Source organism: Cnephaeus nilssonii (genome assembly GCF_951640355.1).
Source record: "Cnephaeus nilssonii genome assembly, chromosome: 20".
NCBI lineage: Eukaryota > Metazoa > Chordata > Mammalia > Chiroptera > Vespertilionidae > Cnephaeus > Cnephaeus nilssonii.
In genome coordinates, this window is record NC_137091.1 from 37,161,920 (window position 1) to 37,180,270 (window position 18,351).

Below are 18,351 nucleotides of genomic sequence, written 5' to 3' on the forward strand. Positions count from 1 at the left end.
GTGGGGCAGGGCCCGGGGGCGCCACAGTCCCTGTTCCCATGCGTGTGTAGAATGAGAATGCTATTGGGGACCCAGTCAGGGCCAGGCACTGTTCTCAGCACACAGTGTAGCCTGCCCAAGGGGGGCGCGTCGTGCCCGTTCACAGGCGAGGAGAGCAGAGCACAGAGGGCAGTGACTTGCCCAGCGTCACCAGTGGTGAGTGTGGGGCAGACCGGCTCCCAAGGCCGTGCTCAGACGCACTGCCTGCTGTCAGCGCATCCGCCCCCGTGCCAGGCAGGGAGGTGGAGGGGCTGGGGGGCTGGTTTGGCTCAGGTTTGGCTCAGAGCCCCTTGCTGTGGAATAAACCCTGGTCCAGGCTGACGGGAAAGGCAGGGCTCCCGCAGCTCGCCCGCCTCCAGCCGCAGGCGCTCCCCTGCCAAGATCCTAGGAGAAGTTGGCCAGCTCCATCCACTGGGTGAGAGAAGACAGTGGGCTTGAGGCAGGGCTCTCTCGGGCCTCCTGCCCTAGCCGCCTGGTGCCCCCTCCCTCCGGCTCAGGCTCACCTGTTGACGGCTCAGGCAGATGACTCCCTCGCCCCCATCCAGGTGCTGTCTACAGTGGCCTGTGCAGGGAGGGCCGGGTGAGTGCCCACCACCCAGTCCCCCTGCGGTGGGAGACAGTCTCCCTGTGCCCCAGCCCGGGCTCGGGGTGGCACTCACAGAAGATGCGGGTGAGCTGGGCCACACAGGACACAAAGCGCTCGAAGTCCACACGCAGACGGCTGTCCCGGTAGCGGCTGGTAAGGGCCTGGGTCAGCTGGTTGTTGAGGTGGAAGCCTGGGGGGAGGCTGCCTCTGAGCCTGGGCTGCCATGAACCCCACCTCGGTATGGCACCCCACCCTGACTCGTCAGGGAGACCACAGGGACCTGTTCCCAGCTCTGCCTCAACCCAGCTGTGTTTCTGTGGGCCTCAGTTTCCTCATCTGTCCCACGGGAACTCGGACAGCCCTGGCCCCGTAAGGTTGTGTGAAGGTGTTCTATGTAGAGAGCGTAGGGCCGTGTCTGGCACATACAACTGTGTCAGTGTTACTCCTTTAAACAGGATTTCTGCTAGTGGACCCTGGAGGACTTTTCTGTGCAGCAAAACATTCTTGTCAGTTCCGTATGGAGTCAGTCTCTTTATACTCCACATCAGGGGCGATTTCTAACGTTTGGGAAACATCTCTGACGAGGAACCTAAGCAGGCTTCTAAAAGCCGCCACTGGTTCTCCCAGGTCCCAGGGACGCTCTCACGGGACGCAGGCTGCAGGTGGCCCCTCTGCTGCAGGTCCAGACACACAGTTTGAGGATAATTATCAAGTGCCATCGCGGCCTGTGCCTTGTCTGGGTGCCATGGAAAGTCTTGGGGGGGGGAGAGGAGGCTGCCCCCTCATCCTGGTGGTGTGGCCTCTGGCCTTCATCTGCCCTCAGGGTGGGGTGGGGTAGAGCTGCTGTGCCCAGGGCCATGGGAAACCCAGGCAGGCAGAGGAGGTGGAAGGGCCGAGAGCCCTTCAGCAGCCCTCTCTGGAATTCCTCCGGTCAGCTTCCTCTGACCACTTGTGGGCTCTATTCTGTGGTGCCTGATGTGGGGTCCTGCCCAGGGTCTCCTGGTCCTGGTGGTCCCTCACCTAGTTTATCAAGGTTCACTCCTAGTGACCATGACCTGGTTCCCCCGCCCCAGGGCCCCATTGTACCAAGCACAAGACGCCCTCACAGACCAAACCTCCCCTCCCACTCTCCTCCTCTCCCACGTGGGTGAACCTTGGCTTCTTGCCTCCTTTGTGCATGCCGTTCCCTGTGCCCAGAGCACCTCTCCCTCTCGGCCCAAGGCATCCCTCCTCCTCTCACGCTTCAGAAAGCCCCCATAGGTAACCCCAGCACGCAGCATCGAGCACCTCCTCTGGGCTCCCAGTTCCCTGGCCTCCCCACCTCCACCCTGACCACTCTGGGCTGTCACTGTCATTGGTAGCTGCTGCCTCTGGACTGAAAGCCGTGGGGGGTCAGGAAAGGTTTTTCTAGTCACCACTGAATCCCAACATCAGCCTGCCCAGGGCCGTGAGCAGAGCAGGTGTTCAAGGAGCAAAGATGTGACAATTGGAACAGCTGCTTCTCCTGGTAATCCCCCCATCCTGACACCCTGCCTGATCCTGGGTCTCAGAGCTTGCTGGTCCCCTTCGCTAGACACTGCCGTCACTCCAGCCGCTGCACTCTGACCTGGACTTGCCTCTCCCTCGTCCCTCTTACACGTAATTAAAAACGTTTTAAAGAGCCAAAGTCCTCATGATGCCCCGTGGGCTCTCCTGTCTCCCCACCATCACCACCAATCTTTACTCTGACCACCACGCCCCTCCCCCACTTGGCTTCAGGCCCCTCCTTCACACCAGCCCCTCAGGGTCTTTGCACTCACTGTTCCCTCTGTCTGGAACACTTGCCCCAGTGTCCCCAAAGCTCACTCCCTTCAGGTCTCTGCTCAAACCTCAGCAAGGCCTTCCCTGGCCGCCCTGTCTCACCCCACCCATCCCTGCATGCCCTAGCACTCGGCCCTGCTTTCTTTTGCCCTAGCACTTATCGCCATCTGACCTCGGTGTTCTATCCGCTGTTTGTACCAGAGAACCGCAAGAGCACCTGATCACTTCTCTTCCGCCTAGTACACCAGGCACGTACCAGGTGCTCCGTGATACTAAGTACAGACTTGCACCTTCTCCTCGTTCTCTCTCGCCATTGCTTCTGTCTGTCTGGGACTTTGTTTCTCACTGTCCCTCATCTCCCCGTCTTCTCTCTGATTCCATCCCCCCCCCCCAGCCCCCCCTGTCTTGGGCTCCTTTCTTTCCTTGCACATCCCTGGATCTCTCCCAATGTCTTACGCTTCACTTCGCTGGGGGGAAGGTGGGGGTCTAGGAGTTCTTGTCTGGTTTCCCTCCCCGGCCCCTTCCACACAAGGGGGAACGTTGGACTCTTGCAGCCACTCTGTGTTGGAGCCACTTTACAGAGGGCAATGGAGGCTCCAGGGGATGGACTCACATGCCGAGGGAAGGGCCCCCCAGGAGGAAGTCAGTAGTTAGGATTCCAACCCAAGCTCTGCCCCGGTGCCCTGGGGACCAGGGCCTCAGACACCAGCCCTCCCTGGCCCATCACCTCTCACACCTTCCTTCCCCCACACAGGACTCTCCCGTGGCCTCTCAAGGTCACAGTCCCTGCCAAGAGCAGGCAACAAGCCGAGAGGTTGGCTTTGTGGGTGTTGGCAGCTGAGTGGGCTGCTAGGACTCGAAGGGGACGGGGCAGGAGGGGGAGCCGATCCTGTCCTCACCACTCACCCCAAGGCCGCTGTCCATACCTGCAGCATTCAGCGCCAGCCTCAGCTCATGGGAGTTCATGGTGCCAGAGGCGTCCTGGTCGAACTTGTCGAATATGGCCTGGGTGGGAGGAAGAGGTCAGCCCCTCCGACAGGCCGGGTGCCCGCCCCAGCTCCCTTTCTTCCTGGCTTCGTGGCGTGGGAAACAGCTTGACCGCTTCGGGTCTGTGTTTCCCAGTTTGTAAAATGGGATCAATAATAAGAGTGTAACAAGGTTGTTGTGAGGACATGCTAAGGTTACCCACAGGGGGCCTCCTGAGGGCACAACAAATGGTGGCTTATCACCGTTCTTAGGATAGAGAAGCCTTAGACCATTTTCTTCCCACATGGGTTTCGGGGGTGGGGGGAGGATCACCACCTCCCACTGCTAGATAAGCAAAGTGCCTCCAAGGGGAGGTACTGGCCTGCGATCACACAGCCAGACCGGCTGAGCTGGGAGCTAAAATGCCAACCCAGACCGGAGCCAGTGTTCTTTCGTGATGTCTAAGCTCATCAGTGGTCCTGGAGCAGGGATGGGTACTGTCCGGCCTGCAGGCCATAGAAGGCCCTTGAAACCATTGGTTCTGGCCCTCCCAAGGCATTAGGGGTGAGTTAATTCAATGTTTGGCTAAATATAGCAGGCTAGTTTTTAGGACAATAATTTTATATGGCCCATGAATGATGTTATAAATGCTCAAATGGCCCTTGGCAGAAAATAAGTTTCCCACCTCCACTCTAGATGGACCACAGAGGGCGATGGAGCAGGGACATCCTAGCCCGTTCCCCCAGGTCGGTGTGGTGTGGTCCAGCCCCCTACTCCCCTGGGGCCCTGCTGGCCCACAGAGCATCTGCCCTATTAGTGAAGTCTTCTCCTTCCAGGAGGTGGTTCCCCCCAAGTCCCTTACCTGCCAGTCCCGGAGGTGGCCCCAGAGCTGCTGGAAGTGGTGCAGGGCCAGGCTTCTGCCGTGCTGGAGAGGGACATCTGGTCAATGTCCCCAGAAGGGGGGCAGAGGTGCCAACATCACCACCCTCCCTACCAGGCACGGCTCCCACCGAATACCCCGAAGCACTGCAGCAGCTGCTCACAGGTCCTGAGGCCGATCTCCCTGGGGGTCCAGCTGTGGGCCCTGGCTACAGGAACAAACAAAACCCCAAGCTTCCTGTGGGCTGGCGTCACTGAGTGCTCGGGATCACTGCACCCCCCATTTTACAGAAACTGAGGCACACCAAGGACTGCTGCTAACTCACAAAGCCGGGATTTGAACCCAGGCAAGGGAGCTCTGAGTGCAGCCACACTCCCTGCCTGTCCTGTCCCTCAGAGGAGGGGGGCTTATGCGTCGCTGGGCCTGGGCCACGGGTCCTGCTGCAGGGCCCACGTGGGAGGAATGCCACCAGACTCCCAGCAGCATCACGGATTCCCACACATCGGGGGCCCTGTGAGGACCACTCTGGTCCCAACTCACCAGGCTCCAGGGCAATGCTTAACAAGGTCTGGAGCTGAGAGGCACCGAGCTCTTCCTCCTGGTCAGAGGGCGGGTTATGAGGCCATTCACTCAGGCAGCCATTCAACAGGGGGCTCTGGTCCCAAAGGCCGCCCAGGCCTGCCCTCTCCAGAGCTCAGAGCCCAGGAGGGTGGTCAGGGCTGCAATGGGGAAGCCCTGGCTGTGGAAACCCATAGCGGGCATGTGGCTGACCAGCCTGGGAGGGCCAGGAGAGCTGTCAGCGAAGGGCACATTAGAAAGACCGGGGAGGGTGGGGAGGGAGGGGTGGATCGAAGGATGAGAACTCCCAGACTGTGCAAAGGCCCTGAGGCAGGGAGGAGCTGTGGGCATCCTGAGAGATTTACAAGAGGGGTAAATCTAAAGGAAGATTAGACAGGGTAGAGGAGCAGTTCAAGGGGAGGGCGGGACCCCCTCAGCCCACTCCTCACCTCTCCTGCCAGCTCCTGAAACAGCTGCTTCAACCCCAGGTCCAGGGGAATGTCGGGGGCCTGCGTGGTGGGGGGAGTTTAGTTGTAGCCAAGAGGGCCCCCACACCCACCCCGGCGCAGCTCCTCACCATGAGAGCGTGCAGATCAGCGCTGATCACGTCGTCTATCTCCCTGCAAATGACAGAGCGGAAATGGGGGAGACTGCTCACCCCGCGCCTGGGGCTGGGGGCGGGCGGGGTCTAGGCAGGATCCTGGGGCCCTGGGCGGATCCCCCGGGGCCACGGATCCCGGAGGTGGGTGAGCCCCGTCCGCCCCGGCAGCGGGGCTGGGGGCCCGGCTCACACGGCGGTGTGGCGGCGCTCCGAGAAGACCCGCAGCGTGAAGTCGGCCTCGTCGCCCGCGCGGGCGGCGCTGGGCACCACCAGGTAGTGGCCGGGGAACAGGCGGCAGCGGCGGCTCACGTCGCGGCGGGCGCACAAGGGCGAGCGGTCGGCGCACAGCAGGCCCCGCAGGAGCGAGCGGCTGTGCGGGGAGTCCCAGAGGCCCAGCAGCTGGGGGGCGGGGGGACGGCGTGACCGTGGCCGCCCACGTTCACCCCGCCCGGCCGTGCATGCATCCATCGCAGCCCTCCAGAACGCCCCGTGCAGACCCTCCCGTCCCCCCATCGTGCCCAGGGCGCCCCTGGCCTTCCCTGCAGGTTGTCCGAGGCTTTGGGGCTGGTTCAGGGGTAGAGTCTGGGGTCGGGGTCCCATCGGAGACTCACCTCCTCTGGGATCTGTAGGAAGTAAGAGCAAGGGGAGTCAGGGTGGGGTCGGGGAGGACCCTCAGCGTTCCCTCCCTGCCTCCTTCACACCCCTCCCTCTTTCCTTCCCATTCTACTCTCATTAAGCCCCTGGCCCGCAGCCCCTGGCCAAGCCTCTCTCTGACGCCCCCGGGTCCCTCCCTCTCATCTGTGCCTTCTTTGCTCCTTGTCACCTCCCTGATCCTCAGCCCCACCCCCCCTTTCTCTGACTCCTTCCTGACCCAGTCTCTCCGTGCCCTCCCTAGCCCCTCAGTCTCTCCGTGGGCCCCTCGGATTGCTTAGCACCTGCGAGCCCAAACTCTGTCCCTCTGTGTGTCTCTCTCTGTGCCCACCCTCAGCCTCCCAGCCCCTCTGGGCCTTCTCAGACCCCCCCTTAGCCCTGCCTCTCATGCTCCCTGCCCCCCGACGCCTCTCTCCCGCCCGGAGGTCCCACCTGGAACACGTGGAAGCACACGGTGAGGTAAGTGAGACCCTGGGCCCGCAGGCACCGCCGGTTGCGCTGGATGAGTGACAGGAGGACCGTGCACTTGGGGACGCGGCCGCCGCGCGCAGGGCCCCGAGCCCCTGCGGCTTCCCAGCCCCCCCAGGGCCCGTCCTCGTCCTCATCTTCCTCATCGGGCTCCAGCAGCGTCAGCCGGAACTGGGGGTTGGTCCAGAAGGTTTCTAGCAGAGGAGGAAGAGACGGGGTGACCCGGCCTGCCGCAGCCCCCTGGCCACCTCTCAGTCTCCCCCGGGCCTCACCGGCAGCAGGCTGGCTCCCGCCAGAGTTGAAGCCGCGCACCCAGCGGCCCTGGAAGATGTGGGTGTGCCAGCTGCCTCCCGCCGGGCGGGGGCCCAGCACCTCGGGGCTCAGCGAGCAGATCTGGACCGTGTTGAAGTGGAGGAGGAAGTCCTGCAGCTCCATCCTGGAAAGTGGCCCCACGTCACGCCGGCCCCACCCCCAATCACAGGCCCCCCGCTTCCTCTAGATTGCCACGTACCCTGCAGTCGACCAACTAGTATGTTTCCAGAATGACCCCCACAACCCTGAGCCCTCCAGCTCCCCCAAATTTCTCTACGTCCTCAGAAATGCCCCACAAATAGCCAACATCCACCAACTCCCCTCAAACATTGTCCGATTGTTTCCAGCCCACAAATACCAAGACCCTCAGACTCTCAATTACCAACAAATGTCCTTCAGCCCCTGTGTTGCCAAATCTCAAGAAATGCCCCAGGCCTCACCAGGACCCCCCTCAATTGCTCTGAATATTCTCCATCCCCCTCGACCTCCCAGAGTTACTGTGCCTCCCAGTCTCCCTAATATTACTACTACTTCGTCCTCAGCTCCCCCAGCTGGCAGCCCGCCCCCAAAGCACCGCTCCCATGGGCAGTGTCTCCCATTAGGACCCCCCCTCCCCATGAACCTCGGCCATGTCCCTTCAAGCAGGACTGGCCCCTCCCCGCGCCCCGCCAGGGCCTCTCCTACTCACCAAAACTCACCGTCCTCCTTCTTCACCAGCAGCGCATCTCGCCACTCAGCGGGGAGCACGTCCCAGCGTGGGCAGCTGGGGAGACGGGGGTGTGAGGGAGGGGCAGGTGGGGCCAAGCCCTCCCACCACCCCAGGTCCATCCCACCTGTCGCTCCAGGGCCCGGTCCACTCCACACGGCCCCACGGGTTCCGTAGCCGCAGCAGCCGCACCTTGGTGAAGCCCAGTGCCATCTGAGGGCAACAGCGTCAGTGGGGGCTAGCGCCTGGCCGCCCTCTGCCAGCCCACCCGTGGGGCTGCTCACCTTGTGCGTGCCCGTGACGGAATATGCGTGTCCCTTCACCAGCCCGTCTTCTGTACGGTACTCGCCCTGATGACTCTGGGCGGAGGATAGGATGGTGAGGCCACATGGAGGTCAGGACCCTCCCTCTCATCTGTGCCTTCTCTGCTCCTTGTCCGGTCAGAGGGTCCCATGTGGCTGGGGTATGTGGCTGGGACTTGGGGCTGCAGCCGGGGGGGTTGGGGAGTGCTCCTCTCAGAGCACCCAACTGAATAACCCCAGGGCTCCGAGGGGAGGCAGGAGTTGGTGAGTGAAGGGGAGTGAGGAAGCAGAGAGAGGGAGATGGAGACAAGAGACAAAACAGATGGAAGGAGGAGAGAGACAGAGACCTAGAGACAAAGAAAGATAAAGAACAGACAGGCAGAGAGAAAGAGGCAGAGAAACATAACAGACAAAGCAAGTGGGTAACTGAGCACAGGGTTAAGTAAATGGATGAGTGAATGAGCACGTAATTGGCTCACAGATGAACATATGACCCAAGCTGAGCCCATGAATATCCATCTTGGACTTTCGCTGAGATTCTCAGAAAGAGGTCCTTTCCTTTCTCAACTCTGGGGTGGTGGGAGGTAACCGTGGGAGCCTCTTTTGGGCCCATGAAGGGAAAGCCTGCCTGAGAGTGAAGCTAACCCAGAAACAGAACCAGGAGTAGAAAAACACATTCACAACGTCTGCTAAGCACCTGGATCCAGCTGTGCCTGAAGCTCATGCATTAAGAGAGCAAATCAATATCCTTTCAACTTGCTCGTGTTTGGTTTGTGAAAGAGAAGGAGCCACCAGCGACAGAGAGGAGGGCACGGAATGCCTTCCCCTCCTGGACACGGGTCCTGGGGGGTCTCCAGGGGAGGCCGACTCTCTCACCAGGGCAGTGGCCCCCACGAGGGACTCCTTGGCCAGGGCGTGGCGCAGGACCGAGAAGAGGCCTGGGGTGGTGTCTTGTCTCAGGTAGAGCACCTCGCCCACGCCACCTGTGAAGTCCACGAAAGCCTCGTTCATGTGGCCGCCTCGCATCACCTCGTAGGAGCCGTGGAGCCTGTGGGAGCAGGTCTGGCATGGGGGCGCCTGAGGCATGTGCGAGCATCTCGGGATGGGGGGGACCTCTGTCCCAGGGTGTGGGGTCCCGGGGGCTATTCCGAAAATTTGCAGACTCTTGAGGTGGGGGGCTGTGGCACACTCTGGAAGCCTTTGGTTCCTGGGCTACCAGGACTGAGTGATTTGGGGGTGTCAGGAGAGCTCAGTCAGAATTCTGGGCACCCTGAGGGCTGTCTGAAACTTGGGAGTCTCTGGGAGATGGATGTCTCCTTTTGGGGTAATTCCCACGGGGCCTGTCAGGGATTTCAGATGCACAGGATGGGGAAAAGCAAAGATTTGAGGGTCCCAGGTCTTACACCCAATATTTTGGGGAGTGCTTTGGATGTCTCAGTGGATCAGGAGAGACTGTCTGAGATTAGGGGTCTCCCCAGGGGCCTGTAAGGGTCCTGGTGTTTGGTGGGTCTCTAAGAATGTTCTGAGGGACCTGTTGGGGGAGGAGGGGGTTTACCGCGTGGAGGGCTTCAGGGGAGGGTGTGCATTAGGGTCCCAGGGCTGTGACGTGGTCTGGAGCCCTCAGCAAGGTATCTAGACGATCCCAGAAGTGGAGGGGCTCTGGGGGTCTCCTGAGGCTGGGGTCTGCTGGCTGGGAAGTCGGGTTGCAGCGGGGGCGGGGGGGGGGGTCCTTACTTAGCGTAGGCCTTTTCCAGGAGCGGGGCCCAGAACTCATTCCGCTGCTCCGAGCGCACGAACATCAGCTTCCCCTCGCGCACGGGCAGCCTGTCGTCCACCACAACGTCCACCCAGCAGCCGAACTGCCAGAGCTGGTGGGAGGGACAGGCCTGGCTCAGCCTCTGACCCCTGACCTCGCTGTACCCGTCCAAAAGTCCAGCCCCAAAGAAACAATGCCACCTAGGGGACCAGTCGCCTGGGGGAACAGGCCTGAGCAGAGGAGCCGAGCTTTACCTGGAAGTGGAAGACGCCGGCATAGTTTTCCCGGAAACCCTGTCCAGGGGGCACCACTCGGCACAAGAGTCGGGGGTGCAGAGTGAGGGAGGCGGCAGCCGCAAGAAACCAACAGTTACCTTGGAGGAGAGAAGACTAAGGCCCGGGGAGAGGAGAGACGGAGGGGGAGCGGAGGGGTGGGGAGGAGGAGGTGAGAGGGTGGGGACGGGGAGAGGGAGGGCAGAGGTGTCAGGGTCCCCACTGCAACCTGCAGGATCTGGGGACTTAGGTGGGTTCGGTGGTCTCACCCAGTCTCCCCTGACAAACGTCTGTCCGGCTCATGTCCTCACAGATGAACTGGGGCTCAGCACAAAACTCCTGGGGGGATGGGGATTCCAGGCCTCAGCCAGGAAAGGGAGGGAGGGAGCAGCTAGGAGGCCAGGCGCCTGGGTCCCCTCCTGCCTCATTGCTCCAGAGTAATGAGCGTCTCCAACCCCGTGAGAGGCTTGTAAAGCCTTTGGGCACGCGCTAGGCTTCTCTGGGCCTTCCTGGACCCAGAGTGGTTGAGCCTGCTCTGAGCTGGTCCCACAGTGATCCTTCCTCCCTCAGACCCAGGAGTCCAGGCCCCCAGCCCTCCTCTCTCAGGCCCAGGAGTCCAGGCCCCAGCCCCTACTCCCTCAGGCCCAGGAGTCCAGGCCCCCAGCCCCTCTTCCCTCAGACCCAGGAGTCCAGGCCCCAGCCCTCCTCCCTCAGACCCAGGAATCCAGGCCTCAGCCCCTCCTCCCTCAGACCCAGGAGTCCAGGCCCCCAGCCCTCCTCCCTCAGACCCAGGAGCCCAGGCCCCCAACCCCTCCTCCCTCAGACCCAGGAGTCCAGGCCCCCAACCCCTCCTCCCTCAGACCCAGGAATCCAGGCCTCAGCCCCTCCTCCCTCAGACCCAGGAGTCCAGGCCCCCAGCCCTCCTCCCTCAGACCCAGGAGCCCAGGCCCCCAACCCCTCCTCCCTCAGACCCAGGAGTCCAGGCCCCCAACCCCTCCTCCCTCAGACCCAGGAATCCAGGCCTCAGCCCCTACTCCCTCAGACCCAGGAGTCCAGGCCCCCAGCCCTCCTCCCTCAGACCCAGGAGCCCAGGCCCCCAACCCCTCCTCCCTCAGACCCAGGAGTCCAGGCCCCCAACCCTTCCTCCCTCAGACCCAGGAGTCCAGACCTCAGCCCCTCCTCCCTCAGGCCCAGGAGTCCAGACCTTAGCTCCTCCTCCCTCAGACCCAGGACTCCTCAGACCCAGGAGTCCAGGCCCCAGCCCCTCCTCCCTCAGACCCAGGACTCCTCAGACCCAGGAGTCCAGGCCCCAACCCTCCTCCCTCAGACCCAGGAGTCCAGGCCCCCAGCCCTCCTCCTTCAGGCCCAGGAGTCCAGGCCCCAACCCTCCTCCCTCAAACCCAGGAGTCCAGGCCCCCAGCCCTCCTCCCTCAGACCCAGGAGTCCAAGCCCCAGCCCTCCTCCCTCAGACCCAGGAGTCCAGGCCCCAGCCCTCTTCCCTCAGACCCAGGAGTCCAGGCCCCAACCCTCCTCCCTCAGGCCCAGGAGCCCAGGCCCCAGCCCCTCCTCCCTCAGAGCCAGAACCCAGCCCCCAGCCACACTTTACATGGGGCCTCATCCATTTCACTCCTTTGGCCTTCTCTGAGTCCGGCCCCAGCTGGTCATAGCCAAGGGCATCAGGGCCAGCAGGGAAGTAGGGATCGCGGAACAGGATCCCCTCATCCAGGCAGGCTGCTTGGATTGCCGCATAGCTCTGGCCTCTATAAAGCTTCGGGCCCTGGGCTCCAGGCCCTGCCTCCTCGTCCACCAGCTGGATGGTGAGCTTCCCACTGCCACACGCCATCTGGGCACTCCGGGCTCCCAGGCTGGCCCAGGCCCTTTAACCTCCTGAGTCACGGAGGTGGGGCCTCCCCGCCAACTGGGCCCCATGGGGGTCTTTACGCAGCGAGAAGCCTTCCTTCATTAATACTAATTGATGGTTTGGGGTGCAGGGGAGCATGGACGCCTCTTCAGTGGTTTCCTTCCCAGGGCGTGGGGCCTTCAGTTGTGGCCAGGAGAGCAGCTTAATGGGCTTGGCCAGCAGCAGGCGAGGAGGGCAGAGCTGAGGGAGGACCGGCTGCCCGTGTAGGAGTTCCTAGAAGGAGGTCAGTGTGTCTACGGCTGTGCCTGTCTCTCCCTCTCTCCATCTGACATTTCCTCTCTGCCTGACATCGTATCTCTTCTCCATCTCAGCCCCACTCTCTGTCCATCACTCTCATCTCCTTCTGTCTTCGTTTTTTTTTTTTTTAAAAAAATGTATTCTTTATTGATTTCAGAGAGGAAGGGAGAGGGAGAGAGAGATAGAAACATCAATGATGAGAGAGAGTCATTGACGGGCTGCCTCCTGCATGCCCCCCACTGGGGATCGAGCCCGCAACCCAGGCATGTGCCCTTGGCTGGAATTGAACCCGGGACCCTTCAGTCCACAGGCTGATGCTCTAGCCACTGAGCCAAACCAGCTAGGGCCTGTCTTAGTTTTTTATTTGTCTTTGTCTGTATCCCTCTCTTTCTTTTTAAACACTGATTTTCTTTCTTTTTTTAAATATATTTTTATTGACTTCAGAGAGGAAGGGGGGGCAGGAGACAGAGAGAGAGAGAGAAACATCAATGATGAGAGAAAATCATTGATTGGCTGCCTCCTGCACACCCCCTACTAGGGATCAAGACACGAATAAAACCTCTTTCCCTTTTCACCAGCATGTGCCCTTGACCGGAATCGAACCCGGGACCCTTCAGTCTGCAGGCTGACGCTCTGTCCACTGAGCCAGACCAGCCAGGGCCATCCCTCTCTCTCTGTCTGTTTCTCCCTGTGCCTGCCTCATTGTCGGTGCCTCTTCATCTTTCTCTCTATCCGTGTAACGCCTCAGTCATCCACAGCGGGACCCGGAGCCATTGGGGCGCCCATCTCCGCCTTCCTGACAGGCAGGCCTCAGCTCGGCTGCCCCAGGCAGGGCTGACCTCAGGCAGGGCTGGCTGCTCAGGGTTGAGAGTGGGGTCCACCAGGGACCATGACACCCTGCATAGCCCACAGCGGCTCAAGTCTGGGGGAGCAGGATTTCCCCAAAAGGGCGTTGGGGCCATTGGAAACGGGCAAAATAGTTCCGAGAGACCAGAAATTCAGCAGTTTTTGTCCGAGCACATCTTCCACCTTCAGCACAGGTCTCCTGCCCTGGCAGCGCCCTGTCACCTCTGTGGCCCCCAGACGCCCCTCGCCTTTCTGAAATCTTCCCTTCCAAATGGACCAACAGACACACTCCAGCATGGGAGTCCCTCAGCGCTCAGGCCGCCAAAAGAGGGTTACAAAACGGGCTTTCTTCCTGTAGACGCGTCCAGACCACCCCACCCGTGTGAGGCGGGTGCCGGCGCAGAATCCCGACTCTACCACTTGGGCAAGTCACTTCACCTCTCTGTGCCTCAGTCTCCTCACCTCTGTTATGGGGGGAATAATAGGACCTACCTTGGGGGGTTGTTGGGAGAAGCAAATGGGCTAACGTGTGGGACGCATTCAGAGCGGTGCCTGACGCAGGGTAGGTGCTTGGGAAACGTCAGAGGCGACGACGGCGTGCTGAGGTCCCATCCACGGGTACCTGTCACCTCAGCCCCTGCTCCTGCCGCGTGCAGTCACCTCCTCCACCCCATTATCTGTCCACGTCCCACCCTAGGAGGCCACAGCCATCTCCCCTTCCACTTGCCTCAAAGTGCCACTCGCAGTAGGAGGAAGCGGTTGATAAAAGCTGGCTGGCATGGTGCAGTAACCGGGAAAGAGCTCCTTGTGAAAACTGCCCGGCAGCTCACAGGCCCGGGCCCGCGGCCTGCCCAGCTCCCCGGCCTGGTCTGCAGCCCTCCTGGCCTCCTCCTCCCAGCCGCCTGCTGGCTGCCAAGCCACAGGGCTCTGGTCACACCTCACAAACAAGGGTTCCTTTGATCCTCACCCCCATGAGCACCCTGACATGCAGGTGTGCAGTGGGAAGGGGCAGGCTTGTTGCTGTAAATGCCGACTCTGGCTAATAAGCAGCTTGTAAGTCAACAGCACGTTGGTATGGAATCCTCGGGACGAGCTTCAGAGGGTGCAGACCCGGGCCTTCCGCCGCCCCAGTTCCGGGCGATTTGCTGACCTTCAAGCGTGGAGCCAGGATGCTGAGCACAGGATGACACACACACACACACACGTCACCAACAGGCCTGCAGGTCCCTGTGGAAGGACGCCTGGCCGCGCAGGCATTTCCTGGCCTCCCTCGGTCTCTGCGGTGCGTTCCCTCTGCTGGCACCCAGACGTGGAGATGGGCTTTGTGACAAGAGTCCCCGTCTCCTCAGGTGACTGGCACTTGAATGAAACCTCTTTCTTTTTCACCAGCATTTGGTTTGCGGTGCTGGCCGGCAGCGGAGCCTGGCTCCGGTTACACGGGCCCACATCCGCCTTCCCGGGCCAACGTGAGCAAAGGCGTGGATGCTGTACCCGGTGTCTGCTGCTCTGTGAGCCCAGCACCCCCTGCTCTTTTCCTGGAATCACCCCCCTGCCCCCCCCCATTATGTTTTCAGGATCCACCTTATTCTCAGGCCATGCAGCTCCGGCAGGCTGGCTTCTCGCCCCAACTCCAGGGGAGGGAGGCTGACCCAGACCAGCAATGGGAGCGCAGTTCCTGCCACACCCCTCACCCCCCCCCCCCCCCATTCAGGCCTGGAGGCGGACTGGGCTTCTCTTTCCGGGGGGCCAGCCGGGTGGGAGGGGAGCAGGGAGTGGCGGGGAGACCCTGCCTGAGAAGGAGGACAGCCGGGGCTGAGCAGAGCCAGGTGACAGACCAGATGCCCAGGAACAGAGCCCTCAGCAGGGAGGCGCTCACAATCGGACTTTTACAGGAAAGGAGCCGGCAGGTCCCGGGTCCCAGCTCCCTGGGTTACAGCGCCGTCCTCTCGGCGAAGGGAGTGGGTTCCACTCCGGTCAGGGCACATACAAGCCTGAGCCAATGAACGCATAGATGATGGAACAACAGATTGATATTCCTCTCTCTAAAAATCAATAAGCAAAGCCCTGGCTGGTGTGGCTCAGTGCTGGGAGCGCACTAATCAGGGGGAGAGGCCGTACCTGGGTTGCAGGTTGGATCCCCGGCCCAGTGTGTGCCAAGCTGGAGGCAACCAATTGATGTGTTTATCTCACACCTCTCCCTCTTGCTCTCTCTCCCTCCCATCCTCCCTCCCCAATCCCTCCTCCCTCCTCCCTTCCACTCTCTCTGGGAAAAAAAACTATGGAAAAAATATCCTCGGGTGAGGATTTCTTTTTAAAAATCAATTTTAAAATATTAACATATAAATTCTGCTCTTTTCCCACTTTTATTTTAGTTAATTTCATTTCATTCTGCACTATTTATTTTGTTTTCTCACTAGCAACCAAAAGAAACCTTCCCAATTCACTGGCATGCATTCTGCGGCCACGCACCAGCCTGGCAGGCCTGTGGGTAAGGTCTGACCGCCGGGGTGCCAGTTTTCTCCCTGTCCCTCCTGCCGCTTTACCTAACCGGCAACGTGCAGATGTTTGGCTTTACCAAGATGTTTTGCACTTGAGCCACTAAAGGAAAAAAACCTGCCTGAAACGCGGTTATGAAAATGAAAACTCCTCCGTGACTCGGAGCGGGTATTCGTGACCCAGGGAACAGCAAATGCTTACAGTTACTGGTCCCTGTGGTGACTGCCCAGCACTTCACAGTGGGGGCTCATGTGACCCTCACAGGAACCTTGGGAGGCCTCAGTCAGCTTTGTTTTTTTACTTCAAAATAAGGTATGTGCAGTGTGCATAGGAATTTGTTCATAGGTTTTTTTAAACTATAGTCCGGCCCTCCAACCGTCTGAAGGACTGTTTAAAAAGTTTGAGGACCCCTGGGTTAGAGCATCCACCGGATAAAACAAGATTATGGGCTCGATTCTGGTCAAGAATCAACCAATGAATGCATAAATAAGTGGAACAAAATTGATGTCTCTCTTTCTTTTCCTCCCCCTCTTCCTCTCTCTCTCTAAAAAAAGTCCTATATAATAAAGAGGTAATATGCAAATCGACCATCACTCCAACACACAAGATGGCCGCCCCCATGTGGTCAAAGATGGCCACCCCCATGTGGACACAAGATGGCCGCCACAAGATGGCTGGCAGGGCAGGGCAGTTGTGGTTGATCAGGCCAGCAGGGGAGGGCAGTTGGGGGGACCAGACCTGCAGGGGTGGGCAGTTGCGGGGGACCAGGCCTGCAGGAGAGGACAGTTGGGAGGGACCCAGGCCTGCAGGAGAGGACAGTTGGGAGGGGCGACCAGGCCTGCAGGGGAGGGCAGTTAGTGGTGACCAGGCCTGCAGGGGAGGGCAGTTGGGGGTAACCAGGCCTGCAGGGGAGGGAAGTTAGGGGCAACCAGGCTGGCAAGGGAGGGCAGTTAGGGGTGACCAGGCCGGCAGGGGAGGGCAGTTAGGGGCAATCAGGCCAGCAGGTTAGCAGTTAGGCGTTGATCAGGCTGGCAGGGGAGTGGTTAGGGGGTGATAAGGCTGGCAGGCAGAGGCGGTTAGGGGCATTCAGGCAGGCAGGCAGGCGAGCAGTTGGGAGTCAGCAGTCCTGTTTTGTGAGAGGGATGTCCGACTGCCCGTTTAGGCCCGATCATGGTGGGATCGGGCCTAAACGGGCAGTCGGACATCCCTCGAGGGGTCCCAGATTGGAGAAGGTGCAGGTTGGGCTGAGGAACACCCCCCCCCATGCACAAATTTCATGCACCGGGCCTCTAGTAATAAAATAAATCAATAAATAAAGATCTAGCCTTGGCCAGTGTGCCTCAGTTGGTTGAGCATCCTCCAGTACACCGAAAGGTTGCTGATTTGATTCCCAGTCAAGTCACATGTCCAGGTTGTGGGTTTGGTTCCTGGTCAGGTTCCATACAGGAGGCCACTGGTTGATGTTTCCCTCCCCGCCCCCCTCTCTCCAAAAATCAATTTTTAAAAAATGAAGTTTGTCTTCCATTAAAATCTATATATATAAAAGCCTAAGCGACCATCGCAACCGAACGAACGACCGAACAGGCTGCGTGGGGCAACCTGGCCAGCAGGGGAGTTAGTGAGGGACAACCAAATGACCGAGCAGCAGGCTGCATGGGCAACCAGGCCGGCGGGGGTGTGTGTGACCAGGTCAGTGGGGGGACAGTTGGGGGTGACCAGGCTGGCAGGGGGGCAATAAGGGGCAACCAGGCTGGCGGGGGGGGGGGGGGGCAGTTAGTGGCAACCAGGCCAGCAGGGGGGGCAGTTGGGGGTGACTAGGCCAGCAGGGGGGTGCAATTAGGGGTGATCAGGCAGGTAGGCAGGTGAGCAGTTAGGAGCCAGTGGTCCTGGATTGTGAGAGGGATGTCTGACTGCCGGTTTGGGCCCGATCTCCAGGATCAGGCCCAAACCAGCAGTCGGAAATCCCCCAAGGTGTCCCGGATTTGAGAGGATGCAGGCTGGGCTGAGGGGACAACCCCTCCCCCCCGCCCCCGTGCATGAATTTTGTGCACCGGGCCTCTAGTATATATATATTTTATGGGGAACTATGGAAGACAGGAATGTTTGAATGCATGTCTCTGCAGACAGATGAAGAAAAACACAGTGTTGAAATGCATTTGCCTTACATAGCTAAAGCCATGAAAAGCTATAAGGATGCGTTTACCATTATTTCTATCCTGGTTGGAGCTCTGAGTGAGTCAAAAGGACGGAACTTGGAAACTCTTCAGTAAATATCTAGCGGATCCTGGTAATCTCTTTGTGGTTTCTTCTGATTTCTGCCATTTGAGTCAAGGTTTCCATTACAGTTACTATGATGAATCCCAGAAGGAGACTTATAGAGCCATTGAGCATCTACATAAAATGGATATGAATATAATAAACAATTAGACCCTGTATCTTTTAGCAAGTACTTGAAGAAATACCATAAAACTATATGCTGCAGACATCCCATTGGGGTGCTACTGAAGGTGATCACAGAGCTCCAAAACAATGGAATGAAGATGAGCTTTTTCTTTTGAATTATGCCAGTCCAGCCAGTGTGGAAACTGGCAAGATGGTTCGGTGGTTATGCTGCTGGAGCACTCACAGTCCCTGCAGCTCTGGTTCCTCAGGGATGCCACCTGCACATACTGGTACTGTTCCAGGTCTCAGCCTAACCCTTACCCAGATTCTGGTCCTGGTTTGGAGGATTCTGAAACCTCAAACCAATAGAACTTTCTTCTTTTCTAATAGTCCTTCCTTAATTTCAACTCATTAAAAAATACTTTAATAGTTTAGGGCAAGGGAAGGAAGGCTGGCATGGAATATTTTTATTTTTTTAAAATGGCAATGTGCCCGCTGGTGTGGCTCAGCAGTTGAGTGTCGACCCAGAAACCAAAAGGTAGCCAGTTTGATTCCAAGTCAGGGTACATCCC

General features: G+C 59.5%; 1 protein-coding gene and 1 pseudogene across 2 annotated transcripts; one reads left to right on the forward strand and one right to left on the reverse strand.

Moving 5' to 3' along the window:
• Positions 1-66: 66 nt before the first annotated feature.
• CAPN12 (calpain 12) lies at positions 67-11,740 on the reverse strand (the record flags this gene model as incomplete). Its single annotated transcript, XM_079800370.1, has 20 exons — positions 67-601; positions 699-815; positions 3,352-3,430; positions 4,254-4,316; positions 4,409-4,479; positions 4,812-4,869; positions 5,279-5,338; positions 5,407-5,449; positions 5,621-5,829; positions 6,042-6,053; positions 6,514-6,743; positions 6,822-6,985; positions 7,550-7,624; positions 7,695-7,780; positions 7,852-7,926; positions 8,746-8,917; positions 9,604-9,737; positions 9,880-9,998; positions 10,167-10,236; positions 11,504-11,740. The coding sequence occupies 20 exons, from the start codon at positions 11,738-11,740 to the stop codon at positions 504-506; spliced, it is 2,172 nt and encodes a 723-aa protein (XP_079656496.1). The 3' UTR covers positions 67-503.
• Positions 11,741-17,433: 5,693 nt separating this feature from the next.
• LOC307092499 (protein MEMO1-like) lies at positions 17,434-18,093 on the forward strand (annotated as a pseudogene). The gene has a single exon. The product of its transcript is annotated as a protein MEMO1-like (transcript).
• Positions 18,094-18,351: the final 258 nt, after the last annotated feature.